Source organism: Urocampus carinirostris, chromosome 3, assembly GCF_059441175.1.
Source record: "Urocampus carinirostris isolate Australia breed hairy pipefish chromosome 3, RoL_Ucar_1.0, whole genome shotgun sequence".
NCBI classification, from domain to species: domain Eukaryota; kingdom Metazoa; phylum Chordata; class Actinopteri; order Syngnathiformes; family Syngnathidae; genus Urocampus; species Urocampus carinirostris.
This window is the reverse complement of record NC_142351.1, coordinates 24,058,999-24,078,937: the sequence shown is the minus strand read 5'-3', so window position 1 is coordinate 24,078,937 and position 19,939 is coordinate 24,058,999. Positions and strand designations below refer to the sequence as shown.

Genomic DNA, 19,939 nt, shown 5'->3' with positions numbered 1-19,939 from the left:
GATGAAAGGAATGTAGGGATTCAATGCCAGACGTTTCTCTCAAATAAAACGTACAAGTGCAAGGAATTTTTTGCCATTTTGGCTCATTTTTCAAGGCGTACAGAATTTTTTTCTGTCGCTATATATCGTCTGTTGTCCTAATTGTTGTAGATATAATGGTGAAATGAGTGTGAAAGATGATTTCTGCATGATTTGCAGGCAAGCACAATGGCCTTTGGCATACTTGTACACTTTGTCACAGCTATATATTCCAATCTACTTTTAAATAAGTGAATAAATAAATCACCAATATTTAGCAACTCAACGAAATACGAAAATAAATATATTAATAAATACACTGTATAAATATACAACTTTAATATCTAACATTTTGAAGATCTCAATCCATTTAAACTCTGATGATTAATATCGCCATATCAATCACTTTTTAGTTTAAATGTCTCTTAGGAATCGAATTATAAATTGCTTGAATGGGAGGGGATCTTTGGAGTTATGATAACAATTGACTTTATTGTCATTAAGAACAACGTAGTGAACATTGTTTGTAACGAGACTAAACATGGCACTCTAGGATAAACATTCAATGAAGGTTTGACAAAATATCAAATAAAAAACAACAGTATGAAGAATGCCAGGCTTTAAATTCTGTGTGGCCTGTTCAGCTAACGGCTCACGGATCCCCTAACCGCCAGGGTCGTAGGGGGACCACTTCCTGTGGTGTTTCTTGGGCAGGTCATGTCTGGTGGTGCCCATCTTTCTCCAGACTGTTTTTTGGGGGAGCGAGGGGTTCGCTCCTCCACATGAAACATATAGTACTTGTTTTCATAGTTAATAGTAGCATGAGAAGCCTGCTGGTCTGATTCAGATACAGCACCTTCATTACCTAGTCGCCGTTGTTTTTGGTGTACAGCGTCACCCCGCTCTCATTTACTTGACAATACTGATATCTTATTCTGAATCACTGGGAACATTTTCTAAATTTTAAGTATCAGCAAATATTGAGTTTTGTTCTTAAATTTGAGCATGCTGCTTTCGACCAGAATGCTCTCTGTAGCCCGATTTTACAGTATATTTTCCTACACCTTTTGATTTTTGGATCAATAAACTAGATTTTGTAGAATATACTCAGAAAGCAAGCAAGCAGCAAACCAGCCGAGGAAACCAGGAGCTCGCTTTAGCAAAATATGACTTTTTCAGAGGTGTAAATGAGAGTAAGGTGCAGCGTTGTGTGGGATGGCCTTGTTACCTGCCGGTTTCCCACCTCGGCGTAATGAAGATGGCTGCACCAGAAACAGAACAGCCTCGTTTGAGACCTTTTCCACCAACTCTGACCCGGCGCATGAAAATTTCTGCGAGACGCCGTCAATCAAAATCTTCTCGTGTACACACACACACACACTGTGAAGACAATTATAATCTCACATAGCGCCAATCGTCAAGTCCACTACTTACCATGTGTAACGTTCACCTCCTCCATGTGAAACATTTACTACAACGTTCCAGCAGAAAAACAACATTTCAGTCTAAATGTGGCGGTTGTACCTGCTGCATGTACTATGCTGATGAGCATTATCGCTTGATTTTAATGTATTCTTCGGAGGTGATGATTTCCAAATATAGTTATCTTTGCTCTGTTTGACGCTGACAAGCAACGCAAGTTAATTCTGTGGAGCTGCATGTTTTTTAATAGATCAAAGAAGAAATCTGGGGCTGTCTTCTGCAATTACGGCAATGCATTAAGAAGAACAAACCCCTGTGGGCTGTTGTTTTCAAATGATGCCCCACTGCTTCCGCTGGTACATCACGATTAACGTTGCTTATGCGTGCCCTTTTGTTGAATGCATCAGACAGCCAGAAAAATTTTGCATGACTGGATCCAAAACTTCAACTCAGTGGGGTCGTCTTTCCAGACCAGTCTATATGCAAACATATAATGTCAATATTCTATCAATATTTTATGCTTATTCATAAAAAAAACAAATATGTCTTCTTCTTACCAGCACCTATTAAAATGTATCAAAATTGATGTCACTTTACACAGTATTTGAATGCAACTTGCTGCAGGCACGCAAACGCCCCGCTTTTAGCAGTAATATCATTAACCGTTTTCAATGGTTTCCACTAGGGAATGCCCAATCTCTTCCACCTTTTTGGCATCGATTCAAATCCAGGCAAAAATGACTGGATGAGTATTTTTTTTATGTTTTAAAAATAATTTCCAAATCTATAAACCTATACAATGACAGGCTTTTTAAGGATACATCAAAATGAAGATTTGGAGTATTTATCCAAAAATGCAGAGCCCTTGGCCAAAAGACAAAAGCAGCAACACCAAAATGAATCACACAAAAAAAAAATAATGGTGGTGTACTCAGCAGAGTCTAATACAATAAACATGTCCATCAATCCATCCATTATCTGCACCGCTTATCTTCAGTAGGGTCGCGGGGGTTCTGGAGCCCATCCCAGCTATCTTCGGAGAGTGGGCAGGGGACACCCTGAACTGGTTGCCAGTCAGTCGCAGCAATAAACAAGTCACACTTCCATATTCATCAGAATAAGTTTTTCTCCTTGCGCATGGCTTAGTGTCCCAATCGACTGATGAATGGATTGAATGTCTCACACAAACTACATTATTATGAATAAAAACTGAACAAATGTGAATAGTAAGCGTTATAGTGTTAGCATGTAAACATTAACAGAACCCCAGCTGACGGCAAACGAAAACATGGAATCAGAGGTAAACATTCATTTTTTATAAACTCCCTTATTGGTAAAAGCTTACAACGGCTCTTGTTTTTACCTCCAGCTCTTTTCTTCGCATGTGCAAAATAAAGATTAGCAGCAGCAACAAGCACAAGAATATGTATGAGTTCCGGTGTCCCTACTAGTTGGTATCCTACCAAATTTTATCACATGAAGACAAGAATTCTAGTTGACAGGACGCTCTGGTGGTCATCCATGACACACAAAAAAAAGTTTCAAACTCAACTTCATTCTATTTCGTCCCTCCTGACCGCCAGAGGCTGTACTTCAAGCACTGAATGATCAAAACATGCGTGGTCACGAGGAAAAACAGAGAAAAAATAACCCTCATTTATAAGACCTCCAAGAACCAAAGAATAAGTAGGGAGCAGGCCACATCGGCAATCTAGAACCTCGGAAAAGAGACCACCGATACATAGGAGTCACTCAGACAGATGTCCCCAAGGACACCCAACAAGCGGCTACAGCCTCATGCAAATAACAACGTATGTCCAGAAGTAAAGGGTGGTCAGAAGTGGCACAGGACTGGCGAATTACATCCAACATCCAGTGGGAAAGGGACTGCTTGGACAGAGCAGAACCTCTCAATTAGCCGCCATAGTAAATAAGTTGATTGAACAAAAATCAGGCGTCACATGAAGGTAGCAGCGCGACACATGCACAGGACACAGGAGCTCCGGCATGTACCCGCCCTCATTTGAGATGTACCAACTCTAACCCAAAGAAAGAGTGTAACGTGCAAGTCCTAGTGGCCTTTTTCAACAGGAACAGAAAGAAACTTGGGGTAAAATGCAGAATTTAACCATCTGACTGTCAGACCATCTGAGTTCCACCACAGGCAGGCAGGGCCAACAGACAAGGTGTGTAGTTCACCGACACAATATCAGAGGTCAAGGCCAGCAAATAATGTGGTCTTACAGAACACAAACTGATAGCCCGTTCCCGAAAGTGGCTCTAAGGGATGCCAGTACAGGCCATCCAGCACCACCTGGAGATCCCAAGACAGGACCCGAGGCGCAGAATGGGGATACAGCAGCCGAGCGCCCGAAGGAACGAAGACACCAGGTCTTGGCTCCCCACAGAGACACATACAAACTTGTCGAACATGGACCTTCAGGGTTGACAAAGCCCAGGCTTCATCCTGAAGGACTGCAGGAAACTCAAAAATGCAGGAACCAAGCAGGACACCAGGTTTTCCCAACGGCCACTAGGCCATAAGCTATACAACTTCCAGCTGTTGGCGTGCGCCCTGACATTAGGAAGGATGTTCCAACATTATGGATACAACCATTCAGATCAGGATGTCTAACCTGCCCAACATGAAGGGACAGCTGAACCTGCCTGATGGGGAGAGACCATGTATCGTCGAAGCAGAGCCTAGGCAACAGGGGAAACTAAGCCAGCGAATTCAGATCGACGGACAGGTACACAGTCCTCAAAATGGCCGGATGGAGGGCATCCCATCTGAGAAGATGGTATACTTGTTGTAACAGCTGGGCAGATAGCATTGCCCCTCACTGGTTCAAATTAAAGACAATAGGTGTTTTGTATGAAAACACGTGCCTTCCTTCAGTTACGGGAAGAATGGCATTAGTAGCAGGTAGTTCCAGCACATTGATGTGGTCGTTGAGGTCCTGCAGAGACCATCCCCTTGAGCCATCCTTGGAACACAAATAACCCAAGAGCCGCAAACAGCTGACTTAAGGAATTCCCCTGCCACCTCAAAACCAAGAGAGGAGGGAAAGAATACGACTACTATGTGAGTGGACGACTGGGCCTTCATCAGCGGTGTCTAACGCAACACCAAGGAAATCGGTCCTTTTAGAGGTAAACAGACAAGACCACATGGTAGAAAATACTTAATGAAGCGACTTGGTGGAATTTTAAAACATGAAATAATTCAGTTTTGTAATATTTAAATAGTTGAGACAGGAAATATAGCTTACATTGAATTATGAATAAAAAATACATCAGTAGTTATTCTTATATTTTTGATGTAATATTTTTAAGTCGCAAAAATAATACTTCAAATGAGTACAATTATAGGTCATTGGAACATTATCATTTTTTTCAGAATACATAAACTCGAACATTATCTCAAAAATAATTGATTAGTAACTGTATTCATTCAGCTGTAGTACCTACTGAGCAGATAATTGTCCTATACAGTACGTAATCATCAATCATTGTCTCGAATTGGGCAATGGTAGATAAAGTAGGTAATTTTTCTCATGGTAAGTATTGTTCTGTCTGGACATTTTTCTGTGGCACACTGAACAAGGTTTCACGGCACACAATTCTGCCACGGTACACTTGTTAAGAAACACTGCGGTGAGAGGTTGACATAGACCAGTTCTTCTCAAAGGAATAGTAAGGAAGATTTTTTTTCCCAACTTTTTTTTCACAAGGGGGGATTAACGCTCACATTGTGTGCGATCAGTGGTAAAGTTTTGTTGTATACGTTAATAAGGATAAAGTTTTATGCAGAAGTGCATTTGATAAAAATTGACATGGCAAATTATACTATCTTTTAGATTCTGGGGACGTTGAGGGGGGCGTGTAATGTTTTTTCTTTCCAGGGGAATCATGACAGGAAATAATTGAAAAGCACTGATATAGACCAATGCATTCCATTGCCAAATCAGCACGGGAAAAAGTGGTAGATATGAAAACATAAAGCAGAACTTATAGAAATCCTTTATTCTTTTCTATTTACAAACATCCACACATCCGTCTTAAAAACTTGAAAACATTTGATAACGGTAAATAATGGCCTTGAAAATGTTTTAAATTCATTTTGAAAGTCTTATAGTTAACTCTAAATTTCCCCTGTCTTATCTGCAGTTAATGACTGTATAATAAGTAAACTAACATGTATGGAACAATGTGTTGTAAAATAATCTTTCATTTACTCCGACTTTAACAATAGCTGACCAAAAATGCAATGTGTGAATCAAAAATCCAGATTTCTGTGTTTTTAAAAATGCAGCATTACGTTGGAGCTTTACGTACTGTCAGTCTCCAACCCGTTGTCGTCAACGGAGTAACTTTGGAATAGGAAACTGTAGATTTAACCCATTGTGGTTGAGCGATTTAAATTCTTACTGGGTTCTGTCTGTACCAGGGAATAAGTGGGAAAGGTCGTTCAGCTGGTGCCTGAACCCGTTGCGTGGGTAACGGCAGCAGTCAGGCGCAAACCTCTGTCCGAGGGTCTCAGAGCTGACGTCTTGACCCCGTTGCGGCGGCTTCTCGCTCGGGCGCCCTGAACAGTTTCAGTCCACCACTCCACAGTCACATACCTCCGTCTGCCCGAACCCTAAAAAGACTGCGAGCGTGTTCCGGTGTCGCAGGGTCGTCGCTGGTGGGGTTTGGTTCCACAGCATGTTTACCACATCATCCCCTGGGTCCATCGCATTCTACAACATTCCCCTGGCTGAGGGCCTGGGCCCCGTACTCTTTCCTCTCCTCTTAGCGGCTGTGGCACGGGATAGGGCTTTAGAAACCTCACCGTCGCAGCCAGGTGGCGTCTGTAGCAAAGGTCCGTGACGACTCAGCGCCGCCCTCTCATATCTGTATGCCAGAATAGGTGCGAGACTGGTTTTAAATTTCATTGGATGTGGTCTTGTGGTCTAGAAAAGGTCTTAAACATTCTTGAATCTGAATGGAAAGATCCTGGGGGAAACCTGCTTCTGGAATAACAAGTCCTCCTATTAGCCACATGGAGTTCATCCTAATAGCTTGATAAGTGTGGAGAATGATGGAATCAAGTGCATAAAACTCGAGATATCTACTTCAATCCTGCAGGTCAAGTGCTGATCTCCACAGGAGCTCACATGATGGCGTAATTATTGTTTTAGAAATTAAAGCTGTTGGAAATAAAGCAATGGTTTTTGGCCATTTTTTCTTTTTTTTTTTTTTTTTGTGGTTTGTTCAAATATTCTAAAAGTGCTAAAAAAGAAATAAAATGGGAGGAACCCCAAATACGATTAGAGGGTGTTCATTGTTGGTTTGCTCTTACTTCCGTCACAAAACAACTACCTATAAACCTTACAACATTAAAATGTAAATTAAAGTATACCAAAAGGAGAGGATTTTTGGTCCAAGCTTGTGTCCCCATCATGTCAGGGTTTTGTTTGCCAACCAAAAGTCTAATAACGTGAGCTGTTTCTTTAAACAAGTCTTATTGGATTTCAGTTTTCATGTATTTTGTTTTGTCCGGTGTCTCCCACTCTTATGAGTTCAACGTAACTCTACTTAGTTCTTAGTTTACTGTTTTCTCTTGTTGGGTCTTTGGGTCTGATTTAAATCAGAATATTACGGATATAGAAATATGATTGTATTAGTCTGACCGCAAGTAGTCCTGATAAAATATTTGGATTCGTCATTTAATTTTCCGATTACCGTATTTCCACACCTATAAGGCGCTCTGTTTTAAAGGGCCCACTCTACATGGTTCAAAACATTTTTTGTCGGCTCATATGGCGCCTATTAGACGTGAGTCTCACGCGGCCATGTTTAATAGTACAACAAGTTTGAGTATCAAAGAAAAGCACTGGGAACAAAACTGAGTTTGATTGGGGTTTATTAAGTATACATCACAAAGTAAAACACCAGCGGACAACAAAATTGTAAAAAAAAAAAAAAAAAAAGACCAAACAGTTTGGTACTCACATTTTTGCAAAAAGCCCTCAAACTCTTCATCCTCCGTCTCGGACACAAAAAGCTCCGCCAAAGCTTCATTTTCCGAGCCAGCTTTTGAAACCGCTCGAACGACAGTCCGAGCAGAAACTCATGTTTTATAAAAATTATGTTATTTTTTTTAAATCCTAAACATTGAACATTGCCTCACTTATAAACAAAATTAGCATGAAAACTTCAACTTTGTAGTCAAGTCAAGTCATGTTTATTTGTATAGCCCTTAATCGCAAAGAGTCTCAAAGGGCTGCACAGTTCAAAGACTATTGCAAACTACAGACTATTATGACACCATCCCCTGATCTAAAACCTACATGAGCAAATAACACACAGATATTGTCAACATAAAATATAAGCAGGGTTGTGTAGGGTTACTTTACCTTGATTACTTTCAATTACTTTTGGAGTACTCCAATACCAAATATGCTAATAAAAGACAAAAGAAACAAAATATGAATACAAGTATGACTCACAACACGTGGTAAGCTTTCTCTCCTGGCTTTGATCTCTTTGATCTCCGGCAAAACTAACATAAAATGCATCAGAAACAAAATGAAAATAGATCCAAACAGCTTGCCAACATCATTTTTGCCATTCCATGTATTCCGTTACTCCCCAAGCCTGCACAAAATTGAGTAATTTTATTCGTATTTAGTTTATTTTGTCTTTTATTAGCATATTTGGTATTGGAGTAATCCAAAAGTAATTGACAGTAATCAAGTTAAAGTAACCCTACCCAACCCTGAATATAAGTTATTCAGATGCTATAGAATGGAAGTGTGTTTTAAGCTAAGATTTAAACATTTCCACTGAGGTTGCAGATCGAATCTCAGGGGGAAGAGCATTCCACAGCACCGGGGCCCGAATGGAGAACGCTCTTGAACCTGTGTATCTCTTCTTGCCTGATGGGATCACTAGTAGACCATCATTTTCAGAGCGAAGGCTTTGTAGTGCTTGACTGTTTCATCGTGAAACAAATGGGAACAAACAGTACTACAGAAATACAGAGAAAAACTGAATATAAGTAAATGAAATAAAGTAAAAAGAATGTCTGCAACCAGTTCAGGGTGTACCCTGCCCACTGCCCGAGGACAGCTGAGTAGGGCACCAGCACCCCCGCGACACCCATGAGGATAAGCTTTGCAGGTAATGGATGGATGGATGGATGGATGGATGGATGGATGGATGGAAGTAAAAAGAAAAATAATGACAATGTTTGGCAGCGACGACCACAATTAAATTTTTCGCAGGGAATCCCACACTGCTGTCCTCTGTCAGATTCGCCGGAAAAAAAAACGCGCTGTGTGAAAGGGCGCGGCTCATATTTTGAATGAAATATGAGACTTTTGTGTGCGTCTTATGGGCGTGAAAATATGACACTTGTCCCGGTATACTTGTTCAAATAACCCGTTTTCTTGTGCGCAGAACTGCGTACACAGTTTCCATCCTTCAGGGACAATTCCTATCGCAAAAAACTGGACTTTTAGTGCAGATAAAAATGTAAGACGCAATCTGTGGCTAACTCAAAAAAAAGTCTCATGTGTATTGAAGTATTTCTCTATTTTGTTTTCCGCCCCCACTTTAAAAATGCCACTGTTGTGTCAGTCCATATATAGTGTAAATCCACTGTCTGGCAACCCACACACAAGTGCAATGTGTAAAACAATGGAATTCAGTACAGCAATGGACTTAGCTTTTGGAGCGTAAAAGAAACAAGCTCAGTACATTTTTGAATTTAGTGAATGAAATAAATGAAAACTGTTATTTAATTTCAAGAGTCAAATGCGGAAATGACGTCCGTTTGCGTTGTGACATTACTCACGCTTTTTCCCTTGACCGCATTGCCCGCAAACGGCAGGTAGACAATGTTTTAGCATTACTCCATTATTATGAATTCCGATTCCAGTCAGACCATTCTCTGCATGTAAAGTTAGTCATTGTTAGTTCAGGACACTTAGTAATGGGTGATCCTGCTGCTTGGGGATGGCCCCCCTCTAGCAGCAATTTCAAAGATACTTTGGATGGTGGACAACAGACACCATAAAGCAATCAGTTGTGACAATGAGCAACAATAGGAAATGTTGTTATTATGATAGATACGGGCAGCACGGCGGATGAGTGGTTAGCGCGGCCGCGGCACAGTTCTGAGGTCATGGGTTCAAATCCAGCTACCACTGTTCCTGTGTAGAGTTTGCCTGTTCTCCTCGTGATGGCGTAAGTTTCCTCTGGGCACTCCGGTTTCCTCCCATTTTCCAAAAAGTCAGGTCAATTGGCCGGTCCAAATTGTCTCTAGGTGTGAATGACCAAGTGAGTTGTCTGTCTCTGTGTGCCCTGCGACTGGCTAGCAACCGGTTCAGGGTGTCCCCTGCCCACTGCCCGAAAATAGCTGGGATGGGCTCCAGCACCCCCGCGACCATACTGAGGATAAGCGGTGTAGATAATGAATGAATCAATGAATGTTTAATACTGTGGCTGACAATTTTTTTTAACAATAAATAATTCATTTTTGAGATGAGATAAATACGCTATAATGCTGAATCCTCAGGAATAAAATCAAACAAACTTCATTCAAGTCAGACATTATATAGTAAGTAACATATACGTTCAGTATAGGTTTGATTTGTGTTTGATACTGCTGTGCCTTTTGAGTTGAAGGCAGTCCAAGGACACCCTCAACCGTTGGGATAGACTCCAGCTTTTATGTGACCCTGAGTGGAATAAGCATGCACTAAAGGGACTAAATGAATCAAGCAACTTCGTGAAATGAATACATAAGATTAAGACTGATGTTTCATCTGCTTCGAGGAAAGTCTTCTGTATCTGAACAAGTTTCAAAAAAGAATAGCATTCAAATTCAATCAAACTAGCCCCATATTCAACAAAGCTCACTGTCAAACATCCCATTGCTGGCAATATACCAGTGACAAATTTGGACCACCGTCACCTCATTCTCTTGATAGCCCCCTTGATCTTGTGTCACGCTGGTGGCTGTAATTGTCACATCGTCTTTTTTGCGGAGCTACTCTCTGGAGTGGAGAGTCTGAACGCTTTGGGTGGGTGAGCCCCCTCCAGGTAGAGGTGGGTGGACTCCACTCAGTCCAGGCTTCCTGTCCAGTGGGGCGCAATTCGTAGCTTGGTGATAATTGCATGGTGGAGCCAGCGTTCATATTCATGATGACCCTGAAGCAGACCTCTTCTCCCACTAATAGGACTTTTTTTTCCTGCACGCGCACACACAGCTCTTCATCATCACTCCACGTCAATAAGCTGCAGGGGCTTTCAGCTCCTCAAAAAGCGCACGGCGCAGACTTATTATTCATGTTTATGGTGATATTTTGTAGTGTTCTTGTTGCATGAAATTAGGATGTTATTATAAATGATTCAAGTATAGGGATTTGTGGATGAATACCGTTCACCCAAATGATAGAAACTCCAACATGAGGACAAATATGATTAAATGGATGAATAAAAAGCCAACCCAAATAAGAGCCTTGGGTAACTGGAATGTTGTTTTAGTTCACCCCCTTGAGAAACCAACCTAACGTACTGTTTTTTTTCCTTATCAGAGGGGGGCACATGTGAAGTAATTGCTGCTCACCGATGCTGTAATAAGAATCGTATTGAAGAGCGTTCACAAACAGTCAAGTGTTCGTGCCTGCCGGGGAAGGTGGCCGGAACAACGAGGAACAGACCTTCGTGTGTTGATGGTGAGTAGGATAAACGCATAGATCCAAAATCTGCCGTCATTTTTATAATACCCATGCTTTAACAACCAACTAAATTATGTCAAATAAGAGGGATACAAATGCAGGGTGTATCTATTTTTCTTCAATTTCAGAATAAAACAGTGAATTTAATAGAATTGTGAATTTCCCTGCGGGGATGAATAAAGTTTCTATCTATCTATGTAAAACAGGGACCTATGTCTGGTCAGCAAATGGACCGAATGTCACACATGAAGTATGTGTTTATGGATTAAAACAAGTCAACAGTAGTAATTTAGCAACGTAGTGTTAGCATGTAAACATTAGCCAAAGTCTGCCTAGCAGCTACCGGAAATAAAATGAGCAGAAGGAAACACAAAAAAGGAAAATATTGTTGCTAAATGTTTGGCAGAGCTCCAATTTTGATGCTTCTTATGTGTAACATGAAAAATAAGTATCCTGTCTTGCTCAAACTCGTCCTGATAAATAAAAAGTAGCCGTGTCTTACTCCCCATGAGTGAAAGCCAACTTCGCAAGGCTCGCCTCACGTTTCTCGAGACGTTTTTCGCTGGTTTTATATTTCTTTCAGCCAAAACAGTAAATGCTGTCTTGCTAATTTAGGCCCGAAATATGTTAGTTGCATCTCTAATTTTGGGTATATTTTCTTGTTGTCAAATAGAAAAAAGTAAATGTATCTTAAAAATTTCACAATGAGACTTAAAATCAAAACGCAAAAAGTAATTTTGCAAATCAGAAGATTTCCCGGTTAGGGTTTTTTTGTGTGCAAAAAACAACTGAGAAATGTGCAAAAAAGAGGCAGGCCCAAGAAAAACATGTGAGGCAAAAAAAACGTAAATAATTATTATAAAGTTTAGTAGACAATCAAGATAGATAGATATATAGATAGATAGATAGATAGATAGATAGATAGATAGATAGATAGATAGATAGATAGATAGATAGATAGATAGATAGATAGATAGATAGATAGATAGATAGATAGATAGATAGATAGATAGATAGATAGATAGATAGATAGATAGATAGATAGATAGATAGATAGATAGATAGATAGATAGATAGATAGATAGATAGATAGATAGATAGATAGATAGATAGATAGATAGATAGATAGATAGATAGATAGATAGATAGATAGATAGATAGATAGATAGATAGATAGATAGATAGATAGATAGATAGATAGATAGATAGATAGATTCACAATTCCAGCAGCATGCCTTCGCTGAGAACAATACAATAATAAAGCAAAAGGAATACAATATACAAATACCCAATGTGATGTGCGAAAATAAAAATAAGGAGGGAAAACATCATATACATATATTTTGAACTTGTATGGAGGGCAGCGAGGGAAGAATTCAGATAAGAAAGTTCAACCTGTTCTAAATGCCCTCCCCAGAGCCGCCCTTTCTTTTTATTACATCTCTTAGGTTACAAAAGCACGTCCACCTTAAATGTCAAGACCAGAACAAGAGGAGGACCCAGATGCGTAACATTTAATCACAAGTTTTATTGCTATAAAGAGGAAAACCAGCGGATCATTAGCCGGACGGGAGATCAGAAAGTGGTCGGGGGTCAAAAACGGGTCGTTAGCCAGGACGGCTGATCAGAACGTGGTTGATGGTCAAAAACGGGTCCTTAGCCGGGATGGGAGATGAGAACGTGGTCCGGGAATCAGGAACAGATGAGTGGGATACGGGTGACAAAACTGGACTGACGGGAGTCAGAGTCAAAATGCTTGCCTTGTGTAAACAGAGGTTCGCTGACGAACTGACGAAGGGAAATCGAAAGTATTGAGCTTAAATAGGAGGGTGAACCAATCAGGTAACCAGCAGCAGCTGGCGCCAAACGAGTGGGCACAGATGAATGTAATGAGTAACCATGACACTAAAAGGTGTGGGACTCAAAGAATAGCAAGATGATTGGTCTATTCATTATAGTCGAAACAATAAACAGTGAGCAACAATAGTGAAAAAAAAAAACTAGCATCCTATGAAATCTCTTTAGCGGGTGTCCAATATTAAAAATGAATGAGTTTTCTAAAAAAAAAAAAAAAAAATACATGATAGGGCAAAGAAAGACCATATGAAGAAAAACACCCAATGGAAGACTATGGATTTACTCCCGCGAAAACCTAAATATCACATGTGTTTTGAGCAGCTAGCCACACAGTGTTAATAATTATGTTAAAAGGGTACACAAATGTACACATTTATGACAGCAAGGTCCCAAAATGTATTTATTGTATCAACCTTTACAGTAGATATATTTATATCACAATCATTGAAATCATGTTTTCTTTTTTTTTAATGCATTGGTGCTTGCTGTAAATGCTTTTGCCAAACTTTAATTACGCAATCAACACAGAAGGGGCCCACACTGGACTGTCAAAGCTCTCACCTTCAGTTTGCATCATTAGTCCTTTACGCAAATATTCATGAGGGCAGCAAATGGGTGCAGCATTCGCTAGTGTGTCAATCTAAGCTTTGACAGATTCTAACCATAGCATTTTATGACCCATTTACTGTCAAATGGCCCTGTATTTAAGGCAATTTTCTCCCCCTATTCCCCCACCAATGTAGGCTGGTTTCTTCTTTCAACCACCTCTCATTATCTGGAAAGCACCACACTCACCTATCCACACATTAATTAAAGCTACAGGTAATCAAGAAAGAATATGAAGGTTGGCGTTTTTTTTTTAATGTACGCACGTCGCAAGAACAAAATTCTAGCCTGATGACTTGTGAAGGAGAGAAAAAAAGTATTGAAATGCATTATGTATTGAAGCTGGATTTTCAGTTTGTCAGACACCTACGTTGCTGTCTCTCTTGTCTTTGCTGCCCGTAGCGTCCATAGTAATTGGCAAGTGGTGGTGTGAGATGGAGCCTTGCCTGGAGGGAGAAGAATGCAAGACACTTCCCGACAACTCGGGCTGGATGTGCTATGCAGGCAACAAGATCAAAACCACCAGGGTAAGATAACCTAGCTTGACCGCGGGAAACAAGACGTTAAGGCAGAGAAATGTGCCTCTGCCAGAAAAATGCTTTAGCGTTGAATACTACCGGCGGATATCACAGTCTAACCAATGCGGATGTGGTCCCGTGCTTTTTTTCTTTCTCCCCACTCAGAACACTCAGCCATACACAACGCCAGCTTCGTACTGAGGATTGCGGGAGGCTCGCGTTTGAACTTTGGTGCGGGGCTTGAATTGCAGGTAAAAATCACAATACTATAATTCATGTATGAAATTAGAGTGTAGTGGTTTCTTGCGATGGCAAATTTAAGATAGGCGCAGTATAGCTGGAGTAAAATTAACTCATCTCTCAACTAGCATCAGTCTGGCACAGAGTGAGCAAGTTCAACAAAGATGATTTTAGCTGTTTAATGGAACACCATGATGATCTAAAGGGACAGTTTGTAATATTTAGCACCTCCTGATGGTAAAACAAAAAATATTTGAATTACAAGCAAAAATAGAATAACTATCATGCAAGTGTGAATTTTTTACAATGTGTCAGGAAACTTGTATTCATTTTATATAACACGAGGCTCGCCTAAAGGGAGATGACATGAGTGTCCACCATCTTGCCGCAAACTATAGCATTTATGTAGGTTTTTAACTAGTCCTGTTGTTAGGATGGACGATTTCAGTTGAAAATATTAAGAGTAAAGAGCTTTCTCCTGGATTTATTTATGGATTTATTTATTTTAAATGTATTACATTTGTTTTCCAAACATGTTTCACACATTGTTATATTTATTAGTGTTAGTGTTTTTTTTTAATAATAACATATCTGACAATCATTTTTAAAAATGTATTGTACTACGCCTATCTCTATTTGCAGAGAATTTGATTTTGTTCGTTATGTATGTTTTTTCCTGAAATTGAAATGTTTCATTTGAGCATTTATTCATTTTTATTCTATAAACATTATTCTGTCTGACGGATTACCGGTTGTGGGAATTGGCTTATTACAATATAACTATTTATTAAGTTTCAAGACCATATCTAACTGCAGATTATCTGTTTTTTTATTATGTATGTTTATTTCCCTACAATTAAAACATTTTTCAGATGAGCATTTATTTATTAATTTATTTAGATTTTCTGTTGTATGATTGTTACATCTGCCAGTTGAACAGTAGTGGAAATGGACTTCTTACAAACAAACATGAATTGCATAATGCTTTTTTCTACTTTAAGGTGATTTATTTGTATCTGTTTGATTTTATTTGTATAAGGCAGTAGTGTGCTTTGATACATTTCATTACATATTGTCTTTTTGAAATTGTATTTTATAGGAGAAGACATTTTTTTAAAATATCACACTATGCATTTTATAACGCTGAAGATACTCCCACAATTACTCATTCTTCACTAAAAAGTGTTCCTATGGTCGGGAAAGTGACCAAAGCAAGCATCATTGATGAGAAGTTTCTAATCATTTACAATATTTGTCCTTCTTCTTCCAGCACTATCAAAGGACCAAGAACCAACCATCTAACGAACTTTCAGCCGATCAATGACGTGAACACTTCTCAGACTCAAGTGTAAAAAGTTGTAGAATACATAATGCACATCCTGTTCAAGGCTGCTGACTCTACAGATGCTCTGGCCTGCCTTTGGGATCATCATCATCATCATCGTCTTAACATTGTTACAAATATAATTGCATCACTTTTTTCAAAGCTTTGTGATGGGACGTCAAATCAGGAGCTCTTCTGGCAATTCACAGACATTTCAGACGCCAGTCGACAGGCATCTACAACCAAGCCCGGGGGCCACGAAGGAGTCGCTAAAAAAGCCGACAGCCCCTCTGGGTTTTATTTCCCTTTTTTCATGCACAAACTGTTTGTCTTTTACTGTGTACAAGAGTTTTTTGTCTGGCGGTTTGGAGCCCTGGATGCAGCCAAAGTGTGAAAAGCCCAATAGGAATAGCAGGACATTTTCTTTGTGAAAGGACATGCCCTACTTTAAATGAAACCCATGTTTCTTGATGCGTACATTTTATTTGTCCCTGTATGCCTTTGACCTCCTCTTCAGCAGCTTTACCAGGCAAACTTGGTAAACTGTTGTCAGAGTCCATGATAATGACCTTGACTTGCCAAATATGTGATTCCTGTAGGTTGTTTTCAATACTTGAAATGCCTTATTTGTGTCAAAGCATTCACACGGTGATATTGTACATATGAAGCCATATGTGAATATGTGATGAGGTCTCATTAAAGTCATTGTTCCTGTAGATGAATACCAGCAAGTTTTTGGATAGGATTGCCTTAGCAGGCCTCTCAAAATACCAAGACTTTTGCTTTCCAGAAATAGGTTGACACTTGCTGCAGATGGAGCATTCTTTTCCCCATTGTTGCCAGAAAATGCTGTAGATTATCGGTTTGATATGGTTAATGCCTCTCTCAGATTAACATTGAGACGTGAGCGTTGGCGGGAAGAGGCAAGCTTAGGTTCTTGAACAAGAGTAACAAAATCTTAAACAGGAACAGTGCTTATTCCCTCAGCTCAAAATGGCTTGCATTCATTTTCAATGTGTAATATTTGACCACGAGATGTCACTGTGTTGTGTAGTACAAGCACAAATAAAATCTAACAAATTTGTTAAGACAAGGATTTGCCACTCAAAATGCTGTATAAAAAAAATTCAGTTTACAATGAGATAATAAAATCCTCTCCTTTTTTGCTACTCAACAACCTGGAACGCCTAATACACAGTCACACACAATGTTTAAAATAAAATAAAAACAAAATAAATTTTAAGTGAATTAAAATATAATGACGGCAAGGCATTTAGTAACCATGTGAGGAAAATGACCTGAGGGAAACTCATCCATACTGATAGGAATGGTCGCAGATGGCCAAAGGAAGGATTTTTTTTCTTTGCCAGCTCATCACAACCTACCAATGTGGAGCCCCACCCCCATAAGGAAACACTGAAGAAACAAAAAAAAAGAAAAACAAAACAACTGCAAGGAAGACTTCAAACTCCAGTGAGCAATTTTTTTTAAATTGTTTTTCACAGCCTTTTGCAAAAAAAAAGAATCCAAGAAAAATGAAGGGACTTAAGATAAAAAAGAAAATGCACAAGAAAACAAAAAATAGAAAAAAAAAAAAAGAGAAAAGGTAAAAAAAAAAAAAGAGGAAAAAAAATACCAGGTCTTGTTCTCTGGGGAACCCGTAGCAGCAAGACGGCAGACAATAATGTCGTCTCCCTCTAAGGGAGCCTCATGCTTTGTCAAATAAAGACACATTTTTGGAAAAAAATGCACATTTATATGATACGTCATGTATTTTTGCTTACTATTCAAACTATAATTGTTTTTGTTTTAACGAATTAAGTTATTTTTCCACTAGGAGGCGCAAAATAATAGACACCGTCCCTTTAAGAGGGGTTCTGTTTGCGTTGAGTATTAGTGTTATCCAATTACTTTACAATTGAGGTGGGGGCTATTTTTAATTATATATTGCCTTGCGCAACTTAAACTCAGTTAAGCTGTTCCATTTAGGTTTGATCTTACCCCAAGGGATTCAATGAGTCAGTCTCTTGGATTCAGAAGCGTTCAAAACTATAACCTTCACTTTGTATGTCAGTTGTGTCACTACATTGATATGATTCATAGTGAAAAATTATTTCAATTAATACTCGAAAAAAAAAGATTTCTCAAGGTTGAGAAGCGCTTGTTTGGTTTATATTTATTGAAATTATATTATCTGGTGCATGATTTGCTCATGGATTGAAACAGAGCTTAAGGAGCCACAAAGTTTTTTATTCTTTTTCCGAATGAAGTCATGAGGGAAAATAACAATGATCAAACTGAGAGATTTGAATATTGAACCATTTCACTTTCCTATTTTACATGCCAAAATCGTGCTTCCGGTTGGCATGCACTAACAAACACGATGACATACCTGTCAACCTCAACCAGTTGCTCCCCTTTTAATAATTGCAATACCCCATATTAGACGATAATGAACCCTACAAACACAATTTAGCACCTATTTACTCACAGCAAGACATACAATGCGAAATAAAAGAAAGATACATTTTGTGAGCATAATTATTTTATTTGCCAAGTAAACAATTCAAACAATTCTGTCAGCATCTTATTTATTTTCCCGCTTGCTTATTATACGTGTCATGAACCGGAACAGGAGGAGGACCCAGATGCGAAACGTTTCTCACACAATCTTTTTTGTACGGGAATGGTGCAGTCATGCACATTAACGCAAACGCCAGTAATTCGGCAATCGCTGGGTAGAAGAAGAAAGACAGAAGTCTGGCGTGTCACGGTTGCCATGGCGCCCAATTGGTCCCAGCCGGGTGGCTGGCGCCGGGTTCTTTCGCGGTTGCCACGACGGCCAATTGGCCCCGCCAATGGACAGCGGCTAAGAAACGTTAACTGATTGCTCCTTGGGAGTACTAAAACGCGGTCCTTTGAGCCGTTAGTTGTCTGAGCATCTGTGATACTTCTGTGAAACATCTGCAAGACTCCTGTTAAACTCTGTGAAATGCCTAGTCTGTGAATTTGCCTGTGTTTGATCCTGTTTTGTTTTTTGGCCTGATTTGTTTGAGTTTTACCACGCTTTTGTTCTGCGACCATCGATCCCCGGATCAAGTGTGCGCGCATTTCTCCTCTCCCTAATAAATTGTGAGTGGGTTCTAAATCCTGGTTCCTGCCCTGGTCCGTGACATGGTGTGGAACAACAGGAAGCCAGAGACCAACGAGATCGATAACAGTTACACGAGCCGATACCGGACAGATGGTGTCGATACCGGGCAGAACGGGACTGACAGGATTGATAACAGATATAGGAGACTGGAGACAGAGATCAGACGGGAAGGATACCAGACACTGGAGACTCGAGACTGATATAGAAACAGGGCGAAATAGACGGGATCGATACCGGACAGGATACACAAATAGGATACTGGTCAGAGTGAAATGACACGTCTTGCGGGTGCAGAGGTTCATTGACGGACAGACAAAGGGTGAGTGAGAGCACTGACCTTAGATAGGAGGGAAGCCAATATGTAAACTAGCCGAAGCTGGCACCAAACGGGCGGGGCCAATTGCGCGCCATTCGCAACCGTGACATTACTTAGCAGTATAGATTTTATTCCCGTACAAAAATTGTTATACGGGGTACACAATCCAAAACGATCAAAGAAAAAACTACGGGGGACATGTACAAATTGACAGGTATCTGATGAGTAAAGTCAAGACACAGTTTTAAGAAGTGCCTATCTTGGACAAACTAGCTGCACTAAGCTATTATTAGTACAGTTTCAAAGCTCATAATAATGATAAAATAGGTTTGGTTTAAGCCTTATCAGTTTGTTTTGGGAGGGCCGGGAACGCTATGCAATGAATTAAAAGTGAAAAAACCTTGTTAAATTTTAGTCACTTACGAATCTTATCAGCAGTCTGTCTTCCCTTTGCTCAGACAACCTGCTGTTATTTTCCAGGAATAAATATAATGCTAGGATTCCCGAAGTCAAACTAGGAAATGATTGGAAAATAAATGGAGCCAAATATAGGACCGTTGCGGAAAAAAACCTGTTGGTGTCGGCAAAAGACCTTAAAATCAGATCCATTGAGAATGATCTAAAACATAAAGCCAAATCTACAATGGAACTGACGTATCACAGGTGTTAGAATGACATAGTCCAGTCTCAAATCCGATTGATAATTGTGGACAGAGTTGAAGACTGCAGTCTATAAATGCTCTCTCTCCTAAC

The 19,939-nt window shown here is 39.7% G+C and overlaps 1 protein-coding gene across 2 annotated transcripts in view; it reads left to right on the top strand.

The window, feature by feature from the left end:
- LOC148369247 (chemokine-like protein TAFA-1) overlaps positions 1-16,432 on the top strand; it is a 74,635-nt gene extending 58,203 nt beyond the window's left edge. For both annotated transcript variants that reach the window (XM_088331192.1, XM_088331193.1), the window contains exons 3-6: positions 11,028-11,168; positions 14,037-14,161; positions 14,318-14,403; positions 15,663-16,432. In XM_088331192.1, coding sequence (XP_088187318.1) covers positions 11,028-11,168; positions 14,037-14,161; positions 14,318-14,353 — 302 coding nt within the window. In that variant the 3' untranslated portion in view covers positions 14,354-14,403; positions 15,663-16,432. The remainder of the gene's footprint in view (positions 1-11,027; positions 11,169-14,036; positions 14,162-14,317; positions 14,404-15,662) is intronic.
- The last annotated feature ends 3,507 nt before the right edge of the window (positions 16,433-19,939 follow it).